General features: G+C 46.7%; 2 protein-coding genes across 2 annotated transcripts; both read right to left on the reverse strand.

Moving 5' to 3' along the window:
• Positions 1–7,845: 7,845 nt before the first annotated feature.
• Positions 7,846–8,277, reverse strand: LOC144707159 (pathogenesis-related protein 1A-like). The gene has a single exon (XM_078580275.1). The coding sequence runs from the start codon at positions 8,275–8,277 to the stop codon at positions 7,846–7,848; it is 432 nt and encodes a 143-aa protein (XP_078436401.1).
• A 7,605-nt stretch (positions 8,278–15,882) lies between these two features.
• LOC144707160 (pathogenesis-related protein 1B-like) lies at positions 15,883–16,368 on the reverse strand. The gene has a single exon (XM_078580276.1). The coding sequence runs from the start codon at positions 16,366–16,368 to the stop codon at positions 15,883–15,885; it is 486 nt and encodes a 161-aa protein (XP_078436402.1).
• Positions 16,369–17,009: the final 641 nt, after the last annotated feature.

The following is a 17,009-nucleotide window of genomic DNA, read 5'->3' on the forward strand; positions in this document are numbered from 1 at the left end:
AACGCCTACCATAGCGCGGGCGTAGTTGTGCAACCCAAGATAGTCGGCTACGGTGTTTTGGGCATAGGTCGGATGCAGCAGAGCCAAGCCCAAGGCCACCATGGCGAGTGTCGCGCATGCAAGATTTCCCGATGCCATCTTCTCCTCTCTCGTTGGACTCGGAGTTCTTCGCTCTATGCATGCAAGCATCCGGACTACGGCATTTATAGACATCTTTGTACCCTCAGCCAGCAAGCCGATACTTGGAGCCTATAAACAAATAACTCGGCGTGAAACATCGAGTAGGCTTCCTATCCCCCATCCTCATACTTAGTGCACAAACAAAGCGCGTTGAACGGCGCGATTATCCCGGCTATACAGATGTTAACTCGCCCCGCGCCGAGCGTGAGCCGCCAGTAATTAAGATTAGACTCGCCCTAGTCGGTTGCTTTTTTGACTTGGCTTCCTCTCTTTTGTTTTCTCGGGGGGACGTGGATGGAGCTGACCTCGCACTCTGCACTGAACATGGTATTGTTCCGCCGGTGTGGCTCGAAGCGTAGGAGCTCCTTCCCGAGTTTCCAACGTGGTTTTGCATTGAATTTTCAGGTGACGGCCCAAGACCGAATCAACTCGCAGTTTATAATATTTCCCGTCGAGTTAGTCTGTTAGTGGTTTGTAATATTCATCGGCTCTGCAGACGTGTGAACCAGGGAAGACCTGACGCCGCTCGATCTTTATCAAATATAACACTCGCCCGCAGAAGATAACTCTTACTGTCGTACGAGGTCTCATGCAGTGAAATCACCTTCGGAGAAAAAACATCATTTTTAAGGAAGAATTAACCGTTCTTCTGTGCGTGATCAGGCCTGCCCCGCACAGGCCATCCCCACTGGGGCGAACAACGTGGAGACGGGAGCCGCCGAACCACGAGGCGCGTACTCTAGCATTTTTTTTATCTCCTCAGGCAACCCGAACTCGGTTTTTTTCTTTTTTCCTTGTATTTTCGGCTTCGCGGGTACGACATCGACATGACCAAGTGCATCTACTGCGGATTCTGCCGAAAGGCTTTAGAAATGAAGGGCTTGTATCTCGGTAGAAAACCGCGAACGAAGGGCCTGTATCTCGGTAGAAAAGCGCTTGGTTTGTACTTCGATATTGTCACTCAGCCTTTGGATTGCTTGTAAGCGAGAGGATGATGGACCGAGAGTAGAAAGAGAGAAAGAAAAACCGCCTCGTCTCATTAATCAGGGGAGTGCGCGAGTTAGCGAGAGAGGGGAGCGCGGAAGAGAAAGGGCGAGAGAGAGAGAAAGAGGGGAAAAGACAAACAGAGAGAGAGAGAGAGAGAGAGAGAGAGAGGGAGAGAGAGAGAGAGATAGAGCTAGAGAGAGAGAGAGAGAGAGAGAGAGAGAGAGAGAGATGGCAGAATCCCTATTTTTGGCCGGATCTTCTTCTACTGTGTTCCCGCTCTTTCTTTCTCTCCTTCTCTCTCACTCGCTCTCTCTCGGGCTCTCTTTCTCTCTTACTCATAGTCTTTCCCTCTGGGTTTCACCGCGAGGGAGAGAGATTCTGCCAAGAGGCTTCGTTTGCGCTCGCCTCGTCTCATTAATCAGGGGAGTGCGCGGATTTAGCGAGAGAGGAGCGCGGAAGACAAATGGCGAGCGTTAGAGAAAAGCGAAAATGCCAAACTGAGAGAGGAGAGAGAGAGAGAGAGAGAGAGAGAGATAGTGGGAGAAAGATAGAAATACGACATTAGTGAAGGAGAGAAAGATAGCGTTACCGAGAGAGAGAAAGCCTGTTGGAAACAACAGTAGAAAGACAGAGAGAACGTAATGCAGAAAGCGAATAATGAAGAGACGAGATTAAGCGAGGGAATGCGAAGGTGAGAAAGAATAACGGAGCAAAAAGGAGAAAGACAGACCGCGAGAGAGAAAAAAAAAGAAAAGGATTGAGCGAGAGAGAGGGAGAAACACAGACCGAGAGAGAGAGAGAAATACTGAGCGAGAGAGAGGGAGAAAAAGAGAGAAATAATGAGCGAGAGATAGCGAGAAAAAGACAGAAATATTGAGAGCGTGGACGACTCATTTGATTTTTCCTCAACCGTTGACGACTCTTTATCTTTGTCTTCATTTTTTAGTTTATTTCTCTCTGCGCGAATCCCTATTTTTGGCCGGATCTTCTTCTACTGTACTGAAGTTTTCTCCTAGTGAGGTCTCGGACGATTAGATGTCGTCATAGACTGGCACTTGATTTTGTGGAACGTATCCATCCCAATCTCACCCGTGGGCGTGAAGTATAACACGTTTGAATGTACTTATGTTAACTCTAAGACACAACAGAGATTTCAATAATCTCCTTGCGTCCTCTCTCTCTCCCTTACTCTTTTGTCTCTCTTCTCTCTCGGTATCTCTTTCTCTATCTTTATGATGCTCTCTTTCTCTCTCATTCACTCCGCTCTCTCTTTCGATCTCTGTTGCTCTATCTCTCTCTTTCTTTCCTCTTTTTGTCTTTCTCGGTCTCTCTTTCTCCTCTCTGGCGGTCAATCTATTTATCGCTTTCTCTCTTTGTATCTCTCGGCTCCTTAACTCTCTCTCTCTCTCTCTGGGCATATCTTTTTCTCTCTGTCTAGGTCTATCTTTCTCGCTGGCTCTCTTTCTATATCTTTCTGAAGCTCTCTTTCTCTCTCTCCCTTTCTCTTGCTCTCCTTCTATCTTTCTATATCTTTCTGATGCTTTCCTTCTCTCCCTCTTTCTCTTGCCCGCCGCAGGTGTCAAGTCGAGCGTCTCAGGTGCGCGAGTGGTGTTCAAGGTTGGCAGGGGTCTTTGGACTGAAGGGACCTCCATTACTAGTGGAGGGTAGCTCACGCCCGGCCGGGCCACTGCCAGCGCACGTAGGAAATGGGATGTGAATCCCCCATCAAAAACTCCATGATTTGAGGCGAGAGTATCTACCGATAGACGTCTAGGATTCCGGGGTTGTCCCTGTTGAAGATCTTGCACGATACAAAAGAACCATCTTCGCGAAAGAGAGGCACCTCGTCCATGCACATTTTCTTGAGTAAGAAACATCAACATTTTTGAATCAGTCACCAACTTGACCAAGAGAGAGAATAAGCGAGAGGATGATTCACCCAGAGGAGAAAAGTGAAAGAAAAACCGCGAGAGAAACAGAGAGCGAGAGAAAAAGTTGACCGCGTGAGAGAAAAGCGAGAGGGAGACTGCTGGAGTGGAGAATAAGAGAGAGAACCCGGGAGAGGGACAGAGAATGAGAGAAAACTTCGAGATTCATCATGAACTCCCTCTCTTCTCTCTCCTTCTGTCTCACTCTGCTCTCTCTTCGGCTCTCTTCTCTCTTCTGTCTCACTCTGCCCTCTCTTTGGCTCTGTTTCTCTGTTTCTCGTGCTCTTTCCCTATGGGTCTCTCCTTCTCTCGCGTCGAATTTTCTCGCTCTCTGTCTCTCTCTTTTCTCCTCTGGTAATCTTCCTCGGATTTACTGAGGGGGAAAAAGAGCGAGAGAAACCGGGAGAGAACCAGAGAGTGAGAGAAATGGTTGACAGCGAGAGGAAGATTGACCAAGAGGAGAAAAATGGAAAGAGAAACTGAAAGAGACAGAGAGTCAAAGAAATTGCCGGCGAGTGAGAGAAGGAGCCCGCGAGAGAGGAAGAGAGAAAGAGAGGCCCAGAGGGACAGAGCATGAGAAAGAGAGAAACAGAGCCCCAGAGAGAGCGAGTGAGACAGGAGGAGAAAAAGAGAGAGAGAGAGTACACAAGATGAATGTCGAACTCAACATCGTCGCCGACACCCGTGGAGACGATAGGGGGGGAGTATATTTCCTCGTGTCTCTGAGTTTACATAAATAATTCTAAACGCTTTATGTTTGTGGTCTACACAGCAGAGACGGATGGATTGGCAAGTTCTATCAAAAAATCAACGCCAGTGTTCAACGAACTCAAATCATCGAATACTTGCATAAGAGAAAACTGTTCTGCTGTACAAGAAGATCCGGCCATGGATTGCACGCCAAAGCCTTGACGAAAATTCAAGATAGAAAAGAACAGGATTAAGATCCTTACCGTGTCTGCCGAAGGCGTAGGATCGCTGCTTCCGCGCGTATCCATGGAGAGCTGCAGACTAAGAGAACGCTGGGAAGAACTGGTGAATCGCGGGAGAGACTCAAAGAAGAGGGGAGAAAAGAGTGAAAGAGAGGGAGATTATACCGCTACCATAAGAGAGAGCAAACGAGGGACCGAGTCATTCGGGATCCGACGACAGGGTGGAATATCTTTGCCGTTATTTTCGCGGGCAGCATGAAGTCTCATTCATGGTCGTGAATTACATTATTTCTCTTCCGATAGAAGACCAGAAACTGTTAGCACGACCAAAGGCAGGAGTGGCTGAACGAGAGAGAAAACCGATTACACCTTGACGTTCGACCTCTCAAAGCAGAGTGCTTGCCGCCCCAGAACTCGCGCATAAAGATTTTATTCGTTTCAAAACTTAGGTCTTATGAATTTTTTTGTTGAATTCTAATTCCTTGTTCTCTCATTTAAAAAGATGTATTCTCTGAATTTATTTTCTTTCCAAGTTCTATATTCTCACATTTCAAAAACTACACATGGTTTGAATATCGAGCATCAGAGCCAGGGAAAGAAATAGAGAGAGAAAGAGAGCAAGAGACGAGAGAGAGAAAGAGAGCAAGAGAGCGAGAGAGAGAAAGAGGGGGAAACAGAGCAAGAGAGCGAAAGAGAGAGAAAGAGAGAACGAGAGAGAAAGAGAGAAGGAGAGAGAAAGATTGAGCGAGAGAGAGGGAGAGAGAGAGAGAGAGAGAGAGAGAGAGAGAGAGAGAGAGAGAGACAGAGAGAGAGAGAGAGAGAGAGAGAGAGAGAGAGAGAGAGAGACAGAGAGAGAGAAAGAATGATTGACCGAGGGAGAGAGTAAGCGAGATTGAGGGCGAAAATAATAGACCTGAACGAGAGGGAAAGGGAGAAAAAATGGGAGAAAGATTCACCGAGAGATAGAAAATGGGAGAGAGCGAGAGACTTAGACAGCGAGAAAACATAAGAGAGAAATAGAGCGAGAGAAAGGGAACATAAGACATCGAAATAGAGAGAGAGAGAGTGAACATAACACAGAGAAACTGAGCGAGAGAGAGGGAACATATGATAGAGAAAGAGAGCGAGAGTGATTGAACATAGGACAGAGAGAGCGAAGAAAAGGGAACATAGGAGAAAGAAATAGAGCGAGAGAAAGGGAACATAAGTGGAAGAAATAGAGCGCAAGAGAGGGAACATAAGCGACAGAAATAGAACGAAAGAGAGAGAAATTAGTGTGAGAGTGAGATGCCGGATGTCTAGACGTGGCTCCGGCCTTGGTCTGGTGCGTGGCCGAGATGAGCATTGGCTGCGTTAGACTGGGATGTTGATTCTAAATCATCCATTAAGTAGTCCATGATAAAAGGCGACGATATCTGGCTGGCGATCCACTTTTCGTATGGCGGGGTTCTTCCGCAATATCTTGCATAGTATAAAAGACCTATGTGCATTTCTCTTCAGATTCTTCCTCTCCTTCTGCTTGTGGCATCGCATGTGCCCTAGCAAGTCCATCACGCTCTTGAAACTCTTGGTGCCAATTCCGCAGCTCTGTGGTTTCTCCCTTCCACCTTCATCAAAGAAAATCTGTTAGTCTCTAAGCACTGCTCATGTTCTTCGTCAAATATTTATACTGCAAATGAAAGGCTTGTATCTCGGTAGAAAAGCGCTTGGTTTGTACTCCGATATTCTCTCTCGGCCTTTGGATTGCTTGTAATCGATGGCTATCGTAAGACCTAACGACCCCCCCTGATTCCTACCAAATCAGAAAGGGTCTATCGACAAATGGAAGTATTTGGCATTAATATAGACGCATTGATAGAATAACCAGATAGGGGGAGAGAGAGAGAGAGAGAGAGAGAGAGAGAGAGAGAGAGAGAGAGAGAGAGAGAGAGAGAGATAGAGAGAGAGAGAGAGAGAAATATATATATATAAAAGAGAGAGAGAAATATATATATATATATAAAAGAGAGAGAGAGAGAGAGAGAGAGAGAGATAAAAATAGATAGAGAGAGAGAGAGAGAGAGAGATAGAGCGAGGGAGAGAGAGACATACAGAAGTATAAAGACAGAGAGAGAGAGCGAGAGACGCAGGTCTCTCGATCCTTTGGAACGAACCCCCCACTCGAGAAGTCTATCGGCAAATATCATCACCGTGCACATCATCATGGGTAATAAACAGCAAAAGTTTTAAACCAGTCCCTAGTAAAACGCCATGCTCGGGACCAAAGAGAGAGAACAAGAAAGACGTAGAAAATGAGAGAGAGAGAGAGAGAGACAGAGAGAGAGCAAAATAGAGGGAGAAATACAGTAACAGAGAGAGACATCGAGAAAAAGGCGCGGATTAAGGCAGCACTAATCCTGATGATCGGAATATTAATCAGAGGAAAGATTGCCAGAAATACCGAACATAACCACTTCGTTTTTAGTGTGTTATTCCACGAAAAATATCGACTATAATCACAAAAATATGGATAATTCGATCATTGCTACGGTTTTGTTCACTCTGTTTGGGCGACGTGAAACGATGGGTAAAGTTTGCTTTTCCCCGTTCGTTGAAATGTATGATAGAAAAGTCAGAATTTTCATCCACGAGTTTTAGTTCATTTTTCATTCTTTGATGTCTCTCTCGCTCTCTACTTGGGTGGTCTTAATATGGACTAAGGATCTCGTTTGACTCTTCAGGAGCTAACAACCAAGAGAGAGAAAGATTGCGACAGCGAGACAAAGTAAACAGAGAGAAAGAGAGAGAGAGAGACAGAGAGAGACAGGAAGAGAGCGAGAGATAGACTGACACAAAGAAAAAGTAAGCGAGACCGAGAGAGAATAAGAGAGACCGAGCGCGAGAAAAAAAAGAGAGAGAAAGAGGAACAGAGCAAGAAAAATATTCACCAAGAGAGAGAGGGCGAGAGGAAGATTGACATAGAGGGAGAGAGAGAGTAAGCAAGAGAGAGAGAAAAAGAGAGACAGAGAACGAGAGAAAGATTGAGGGGGGAAGAGAAATGAGGAAGGCAGAGGGTGAGAGGAAGATTGAGGGAGAGAGGGGGAGAAAGAGAGAGAGAGAGAGAGAGAAAGAGAGAAAGAAAGAAAAAGAGAGAGAGAGAGAGAGAGAGAGAGAGAGAGAGAGAGAGAGAGAGAGAGAGAGAGAGAGAGAGATATTGGTTAATTTGCGGTACTTGTGTACCTTTCTGACTGTTCATATTGGTTAAGTGCAGGTAAGGAAATGCTTGTATTTTCTCTTGTTTCTCTTTTTAAACACCTGGGACGCAGGGCAGAATCTTGATGGGTTTGATAATGTATCTCTTCTGTTTTCCCGATAAAAGTACTTATCCAGGATAGACGTAATAAAAAAATGCAAACAGTGTAAGCATGTACAAATAGACGTTAGGTATAGAACGGTAACATTAAAATTCTAGATGGATCGTTTCTCAACTTCAGTGCACCCTTTATCCCACTTAGGCGTAGAGATTTTGATTCCGTAGTCCCCTACTCCAGTTCTCTTTCACGTACTAAGAGACGCCAGAATTTGTAGCTGTATCGCGCGGACGAATCGTGGGTTTCGACCACAAGAGTCAAGCATTAACCAGGGGTGTCACTCGATCGAGAGAAAGACTGGATTATTTATTTGGTCCGGATGCAAAGTAGGGGCATCCATTTTGAGTATACACCATAGAGACGCGTCGAAACCGGACTCTGATGACCTCCGGGGCGAAAACCCTGGGGAGAAAAATTAAAATGGCCTCTGGCCTACCCAATTTCCTTGTGGGTCGTAGTTGCAGACGACTATGTACGCCCCGAGCTGCACTGGGAGCGGCCACAACCGACCCTCTGGGTGTCTCCCCACACCACCTGAGTGTAATGGCCGCACACCTGCCCGGATATGCACTGGTTGCTGCTGGGGTCGTAGGAACGCCGCGATCTCCCCCACGTCCCTACCACTTCCGCCGCGTCCCCGTATCCCATGTAGAGATTCTCGCCGTAGGGACCCTGGGAGTGCTGAAGAGTGCACGCACCGGCCAACTGGTTGGCATAGTTCTGCGCGTCCGCCTGAATATCTGTGTCCCAGCTCAGGGGAGCAACGCCTACCATAGCGCGGGCGTAGTTGTGCAACCCAAGATAGTCGGCTACGGTGTTTTGGGCATAGGTCGGATGCAGCAGAGCCAAGCCCAAGGCCACCATGGCGAGTGTCGCGCATGCAAGATTTCCCGATGCCATCTTCTCCTCTCTCGTTGGACTCGGAGTTCTTCGCTCTATGCATGCAAGCATCCGGACTACGGCATGCAAGCCGATACTTGGAGCCTATAAACAAATAACTCGGCGTGAAACATCGAGTAGGCTTCCTATCCCCCATCCTCATACTTAGTGCACAAACAAAGCGCGTTGAACGGCGCGATTATCCCGGCTATACAGATGTTAACTCGCCCCGCGCCGAGCGTGAGCCGCCAGTAATTAAGATTAGACTCGCCCTAGTCGGTTGCTTTTTGACTTGGCTTCCTCTCTTTTGTTTTCTCGGGGGGACGTGGATGGAGCTGACCTCGCACTCTGCACTGAACATGGTATTGTTCCGCCGGTGTGGCTCGAAGCGTAGGAGCTCCTTCCCGAGTTTCCAACGTGGTTTTGCATTGAATTTTCAGGTGACGGCCCAAGACCGAATCAACTCGCAGTTTATAATATTTCCGTCGAGTTAGTCTGTTAGTGGTTTGTAATATTCATCGGCTCTGCAGACGTGTGAACCAGGGAAGACCTGACGCCGCTCGATCTTTATCAAATATAACACTCGCCCGCAGAAGATAACTCTTACTGTCGTACGAGGTCTCATGCAGTGAAATCACCTTCGGAGAAAAAACATCATTTTAAGGAAGAATTAACCGTTCTTCTGTGCGTGATCAGGCCTGCCCCGCACAGGCCATCCCCACTGGGGCGAACAACGTGGAGACGGGAGCCGCCGAACCACGAGGCGCGTACTCTAGCATTTTTTTTATCTCCTCAGGCAACCCGAACTCGGTTTTTTTCTTTTTTCCTTGTATTTTCGGCTTCGCGGGTACGACATCGACATGACCAAGTGCATCTACTGCGGATTCTGCCGAAAGGCTTTAGAAATGAAGGGCTTGTATCTCGGTAGAAAACCGCGAACGAAGGGCCTGTATCTCGGTAGAAAAGCGCTTGGTTTGTACTTCGATATTGTCACTCAGCCTTTGGATTGCTTGTAAGCGAGAGGATGATGGACGAGAGTAGAAAGAGAGAAAGAAAAACCGCCTCGTCTCATTAATCAGGGGAGTGCGCGCGATTTAGCGAGAGAGGGGAGCGCGGAAGAGAAATGGCGAGCGATAGAGAAAGAGGGGAAATGCCAAACTGAGAGAGAGAGAGAGAGATAGAGATAGAGGGAGAGAGAGAGAGAGATAGAGCTAGAGAGAGAGAGAGAGAGAGAGAGAGAGAGAGAGAGATGGCAGAATCCCTATTTTTGGCCGGATCTTCTTCTACTGTGTTCCCGCTCTTTCTTTCTCTCCTTCTCTTCACTGCTCTCTCTCGGCTCTCTTTCTCTCTTACTCATAGTCTTTCCTCTGGGTTTCACCATGAGGGAGAGAGATTCTGCCAAGAGGCTTGTTTGCGCTCGCCTCGTCTCATTAATCAGGGGAGGGCGCGGATTTAGCGAGAGAGGGGAGCGCGGAAGACAAATGGCGAGCGTTAGAGAAAAGGAAAATGCCAAACTGAGAGAGGAGAGAGAGAGAGAGAGAGAGAGAGATAGTGGGAGAAAGATAGAAATACGACAATAGTGAAGGAGAGAAAGATAGCGATACCGAGAGAGAGAGAGACAGAGAGAAAGAAAAGTAGAAAGACAGAGAGAACGTAATGCAGAAAGCGAATAATGAAGAGACGAGATTAAGCGAGGGAATGCGAAGGTGAGAAAGAATAACGGAGCAAAAAGGAGAAAGACAGACCGCGAGAGAGAAAAAAAAAGAAAAGGATTGAGCGAGAGAGAGGGAGAAACACAGACCGAGAGAGAGAGAGAAATACTGAGCGAGAGAGAGGAGAAAAGAGAGAAATAATGAGCGAGAGATAGCGAGAAAAGACAGCAATCTTCAGAGCGTGCACGACTCATTTGATTTTTCCTCAACCGTTGACGACTCTTTATCTTTGTCTTCATTTTTTAGTTTATTTCTCTCTGCGCGAATCCCTATTTTTGGCCGGATCTTCTTCTACTGTACTGAAGTTTTCTCCTAGTGAGGTCTCGGACGATTAGATGTCGTCATAGACTGGCACTTGATTTTGTGGAACGTATCCATCCTAATCTCACCCGTGGGCGTGAAGTATAACACGTTTGAATGTACTTATGTTAACTCTAAGACACAACAGAGATTTCAATAATCTCCTTTGCGTCCTCTCTCTCCCTTACTCTTTTTGTCTCTCTTTCTCTCTCGGTATCTCTTCTCTATCTTTATGATGCTCTCTTCTCTCTCATTCACTCCGCTCTCTCTTTCGATCTCTGTTGCTCTATCTCTCTCTTTCTTTCCCTCTTTTGTCTTTCTCGGTCTCTCTTCTCCTCTCTGGCGGTCAATCTATTTACCGCCTTCTCTCTTTGTATCTCTCGGGCTCGCTAACTCTCTCTCTCTCTCTGGGCACATCTTTTTTCTCTCTGTCTAGGTCTATCTTTCTCTCGCTGGCTCTCTTTCTATATCTTTCTGAAGCTCTCTTTCTCTCTCCCCCTTTCTCTTGCTCTCCTTCTATCTTTCTCTATCTTTCTGATGCTTTCCTTCTCTCTCCCTCTTTCTCTTGCCCGCCGCAGGTGTCAAGTCGAGCGTCTCAGGTGCGCGAGTGGTGTTCAAGGTTGGCAGGGGTCTTTGGACTGAAGGGACCTCCATTACTAGTGGAGGGTAGCTCACGCCCGGCCGGGCCACTGCCAGCGCACGTAGGAAATGGGATGTGAATCCCCCATCAAAACTCCATGATTTGAGGCGAGAGTATCTACCGATAGACGTCTAGGATTCCGGGGTTGTCCCTGTTGAAGATCTTGCACGATACAAAAGAACCATCTTCGCGAAAGAGAGGCACCTCGTCCATGCACATTTTCTTGAGTAAGAAACATCAACATTTTTGAATCAGTCACCAACTTGACCAAGAGAGAGAATAAGCGAGAGGATGATTCACCCAGAGGAGAAAAGTGAAAGAAAAACCGCGAGAGAAACAGAGAGCGAGAGAAAAGTTGACCGCGTGAGAGAAAAGCGAGAGGGAGACTGCTGGAGTGGAGAATAAGAGAGAGAACCCGGGAGAGGGACAGAGAATGAGAGAAAACTTCGAGATTCATCATGAACTCCCTCTCTTTCTCTCTCCTTCTGTCTCACTCTGCTCTCTCTTCGGCTCTCTTTCTCTCCTTCTGTCTCACTCTGCCCTCTCTTTGGCTCTGTTTCTCTGTTTCTCGTGCTCTTTCCCTATGGGTCTCTCCTTCTCTCGCGTCGAATTTTCTCTCGCTCTCTGTCTCTCTCTTTTTCTCCTCTCGCGTAATCTTCCTCGGCTTTACCGAGGGGGGAAAAAGAGCGAGAGAAACCGGGAGAGAACCAGAGAGAGAGAGAAATGGTTGACAGCGAGAGGAAGATTGACCAAGAGGAGAAAAATGGAAAGAGAAACCGAAAGAGACAGAGAGTCAAAGAAATTGCCATGAGTGAGAGAAGGAGCCCGCGAGAGAGGAAGAGAGAAAGAGAGGCCCAGAGGGACAGAGCATGAGAAAGAGAGAAACAGAGCCCCAGAGAGAGCGAGTGAGACAGGAGGAGAAAAAGAGAGAGAGAGAGTACACAAGATGAATGTCGAACTCAACATCGTCGCCGACACCCGTGGAGACGATAGGGGGGGAGTATATTTCCTCGTGTCTCTGAGTTTACATAAATAATTCTAAACGCTTTATGTTTGTGGTCTACACAGCAGAGACGGATGGATTGGCAAGTTCTATCAAAAAATCAACGCCAGTGTTCAACGAACTCAAATCATCGAATACTTGCATAAGAGAAAACTGTTCTGCTGTACAAGAAGATCCGGCCATGGATTGCACGCCAAAGCCTTGACGAAAATTCAAGATAGAAAAGAACAGGATTAAGATCCTTACCGTGTCTGCCGAAGGCGTAGGATCGCTGCTTCCGCGCGTATCCATGGAGAGCTGCAGACTAAGAGAACGCTGGGAAGAACTGGTGAATCGCGGGAGAGACTCAAAGAAGAGGGGAGAAAAGAGTGAAAGAGAGGGAGATTATACCGCTACCATAAGAGAGAGCAAACGAGGGACCGAGTCATTCGGGATCCGACGACAGGGTGGAATATCTTTGCCGTTATTTTCGCGGGCAGCATGAAGTCTCATTCATGGTCGTGAATTACATTATTTCTCTTCCGATAGAAGAGCAGAAACTGTTAGCACGACCAAAGGCAGGAGTGGCTGAACGAGAGAGAAAACCGATTACACCTTGACGTTCGACCTCTCAAAGCAGAGTGCTTGCCGCCCCAGAACTCGCGCATAAAGATTTTATTCGTTTCAAAACTTAGGTCTTATGAATTTTTTTGTTGAATTCTAATTCCTTGTTCTCTCATTTAAAAAGATGTATTCTCTGAATTTATTTTCTTTCCAAGTTCTATATTCTCACATTTCAAAAACTACACATGGTTTGAATATCGAGCATCAGAGCCAGGGAAAGAAATAGAGAGAGAAAGAGAGCAAGAGACGAGAGAGAGAAAGAGAGCAAGAGAGCGAGAGAGAGAAAGAGGGGGAAACAGAGCAAGAGAGCGAAAGAGAGAGAAATAGAGAACGAGAGAGAAAGAGAGAAGGAGATTGAAAGATTGATCGAGAGAGAGGGAGAGAGAGAGAGAGAGAGAGAGAGAGAGAGAGAGAGAGAGAGAGAGAGAGAGAGAGAGAGAGAGAGAGAGAGAGAGAGAGAGAGAGAGAGAGAGAGAGAGAGAGAGAGAGAGAGAGAGAGGGAGAAAAAGAATAGACCCGAAAGAGAGGGAAAGGGAGAAAAAATGGGAGAAAGATTCACCGAGAGATAGAAAATGGGAGAGAGCGAGAGACTTAGACAGCGAGAAAACATAAGAGAGAAATAGAGCGAGAGAAAGGGAACATAAGACATCGAAATAGAGAGAGAGAGAGTGAACATAACACAGAGAAACTGAGCGAGAGAGAGGGAACATATGATAGAGAAAGAGAGCGAGAGTGATTGAACATAGGACAGAGAGAGCGAAGAAAAGGGAACATAGGAGAAAGAAATAGAGCGAGAGAAAGGGAACATAAGTGGAAGAAATAGAGCGCAAGAGAGGGAACATAAGCGACAGAAATAGAACGAAAGAGAGAGAAATTAGTGTGAGAGTGAGATGCCGGATGTCTAGACGTGGCTCCGGCCTTGGTCTGGTGCGTGGCCGAGATGAGCATTGGCTGCGTTAGACTGGGATGTTGATTCTAAATCATCCATTAAGTAGTCCATGATAAAAGGCGACGATATCTGGCTGGCGATCCACTTTTCGTATGGCGGGGTTCTTCCGCAATATCTTGCATAGTATAAAAGACCTATGTGCATTTCTCTTCAGATTCTTCCTCTCCTTCTGCTTGTGGCATCGCATGTGCCCTAGCAAGTCCATCACGCTCTTGAAACTCTTGGTGCCAATTCCGCAGCTCTGTGGTTTCTCCTTCCACCTTCATCAAAGAAAATCTGTTAGTCTCTAAGCACTGCTCATGTTCTTCGTCAAATATTTATACTGCAAATGAAAGGCTTGTATCTCGGTAGAAAAGCGCTTGGTTTGTATCCGATATTCTCTCTCGGCCTTTGGATTGCTTGTAATCGATGGCTATCGTAAGACCTAACGACCCCCCCTGATTCCTACCAAATCAGAAAGGGTCTATCGACAAATGGAAGTATTTGGCATTAATATAGACGCATTGATAGAATAACCAGATAGGGGGAGAGAGAGAGAGAGAGAGAGAGAGAGAGAGAGAGAGAGAGAGAGAGAGAGAGAGAGAGAGAGAGAGAGAGAGAGAGATATATATATATAAAAGAGAGAGAGAAATATATATATATATATAAAAGAGAGAGAGAGATAGAGAGGGAGAGAGATAAAAATAGATAGAGAGAGAGAGAGAGAGAGAGATAGAGCGAGGGAGAGAGAGACATACAGAAGTATAAAGACAGAGAGAGAGAGCGAGAGACGCAGGTCTCTCGATCCTTTGGAACGAACCCCCCACTCGAGAAGTCTATCGGCAAATATCATCACCGTGCACATCATCATGGGTAATAAACAGCAAAAGTTTTAAACCAGTCCCTAGTAAAACGCCATGCTCGGGACCAAAGAGAGAGAACAAGAAAGACGTAGAAAATGAGAGAGAGAGAGAGAGAGACAGAGAGAGAGCAAAATAGAGGGAGAAATACAGTAACAGAGAGAGACATCGAGAAAAAAAGGCGCGGATTAAGGCAGCACTAATCCTGATGATCGGAATATTAATCAGAGGAAAGATTGCCAGAAATACCGAACATAACCACTTCGTTTTTAGTGTGTTATTCCACGAAAAATATCGACTATAATCACAAAAATATGGATAATTCGATCATTGCTACGGTTTTGTTCACTCTGTTTGGGCGACGTGAAACGATGGGTAAAGTTTGCTTTTCCCCGTTCGTTGAAATGTATGATAGAAAAAGTCAGAATTTTCATCCACGAGTTTTAGTTCATTTTTCATTCTTTGATGTCTCTTTCTCTCTCTACTTGGGTGGTCTTAATATGGACTAAGGATCTCGTTTGACTCTTCAGGAGCTAACAACCAAGAGAGAGAAAGATTGCGACAGCGAGACAAAGTAAACAGAGAGAAAGAGAGAGAGAGAGACAGAGAGAGACAGGAAGAGAGCGAGAGATAGACTGACACAAAGAAAAGTAAGCGAGACTGAGAGAGAATAAGAGAGACTGAGCGCGAGAAAAAAAGAGAGAGAAAGAGGAACAGAGCAAGAAAAATATTCACCAAGAGAGAGAGGGCGAGAGGAAGATTGACATAGAGGGAGAGAGAGTAAGCAAGAGAGAGAGAAAGAGAGAGACAGAGAACGAGAGAGAGATTGACCGAGAAAGAGAAGGTGAGAAAGACAGAGAGCGAGAGAAAGATTGACCGAGAGACGGGGAGGAAGCGAGACCGAGAGCGAGAGAAAGAGAGAAAGAAAGAAAACGAGATACAGCAAGAGAGAGAGAGAGAGAGAGAGAGAGAGAGAGAGAGAGAGAGAGAGAGAGAGAGAGAGAGATATTGGTTAATTTGCGGTACTTGTGTACCTTTCTGACTGTTCATATTGGTTAAGTGCAGGTAAGGAAATGCTTGTATTTTCTCTTGTTTCTCTTTTTAAACACCTGGGACGCAGGGCAGAATCTTGATGGGTTTGATAATGTATCTCTTCTGTTTTCCCGATTAAAGTACTTATCCAGGATAGACGTAATAAAAAAATGCAAACAGTGTAAGCATGTACAAATAGACGTTAGGTATAGAACGGTAACATTAAAATTCTAGATGGATCGTTTCTCAACTTCAGTGCACCCTTTATCCCACTTAGGCGTAGAGATTTTGATTCCGTAGTCCCCTACTCCAGTTCTCTTTCACGTACTAAGAGACGCCAGAATTTGTAGCTGTATCGCGCGGACGAATCGTGGGTTTCGACCACAAGAGTCAAGCATTAACCAGGGGTGTCACTCGATCGAGAGAAAGACTGGATTATTTATTTGGTCCGGATGCAAAGTAGGGGCATCCATTTTGAGTATACACCATAGAGACGCGTCGAAACCGGACTCTGATGACCTCCGGGGCGAAAACCCTGGGGAGAAAAATTAAAATGGCCTCTGGCCTACCCAATTTCCTTGTGGGTCGTAGTTGCAGACGACTATGTACGCCCCCGAGCTGCACTGGGAGCGGCCACAACCGACCCTCTGGGTGTCTCCCCACACCACCTGAGTGTAATGGCCGCACACCTGCCCGGATATGCACTGGTTGCTGCTGGGGTCGTAGTAATGGCTCTCTCCCACCCACGTCCCTACCACTTCCGCCGCGTCCCCGTATCCCATGTAGAGATTCTCGCCGTAGGGACCCTGGGAGTGCTGAAGAGTGCACGCACCGGCCAACTGGTTGGCATAGTTCTGCGCGTCCGCCTGAATATCTGTGTCCCAGCTCAGGGGAGCAACGCCTACCATAGCGCGGGCGTAGTTGTGCAACCCAAGATAGTCGGCTACGGTGTTTTGGGCATAGGTCGGATGCAGCAGAGCCAAGCCCAAGGCCACCATGGCGAGTGTCGCGCATGCAAGATTTCCCGATGCCATCTTCTCCTCTCTCGTTGGACTCGGAGTTCTTCGCTCTATGCATGCAAGCATCCGGACTACGGCATTTATAGACATCTTTGTACCCTCAGCCAGCAAGCCGATACTTGGAGCCTATAAACAAATAACTCGGCGTGAAACATCGAGTAGGCTTCCTATCCCCCATCCTCATACTTAGTGCACAAACAAAGCGCGTTGAACGGCGCGATTATCCCGGCTATACAGATGTTAACTCGCCCCGCGCCGAGCGTGAGCCGCCAGTAATTAAGATTAGACTCGCCCTAGTCGGTTGCTTTTGACTTGGCTTCCTCTCTTTGTTTTCTCGGGGACGTGGATGGAGCTGACCTCGCACTCTGCACTGAACATGGTATTGTTCCGCCGGTGTGGCTCGAAGCGTAGGAGCTCCTTCCCGAGTTTCCAACGTGGTTTTGCATTGAATTTTCAGGTGACGGCCCAAGACCGAATCAACTCGCAGTTTATAATATTTCCCGTCGAGTTAGTCTGTTAGTGGTTTGTAATATTCATCGGCTCTGCAGACGTGTGAACCAGGGAAGACCTGACGCCGCTCGATCTTTATCAAATATAACACTCGCCCGCAGAAGATAACTCTTACTGTCGTACGAGGTCTCATGCAGTGAAATCAC

The sequence above is a fragment of the Wolffia australiana genome, chromosome 8 (assembly GCF_029677425.1).
Source record: "Wolffia australiana isolate 7733 chromosome 8, ASM2967742v1".
Classification (NCBI taxonomy): domain Eukaryota; kingdom Viridiplantae; phylum Streptophyta; class Magnoliopsida; order Alismatales; family Araceae; genus Wolffia; species Wolffia australiana.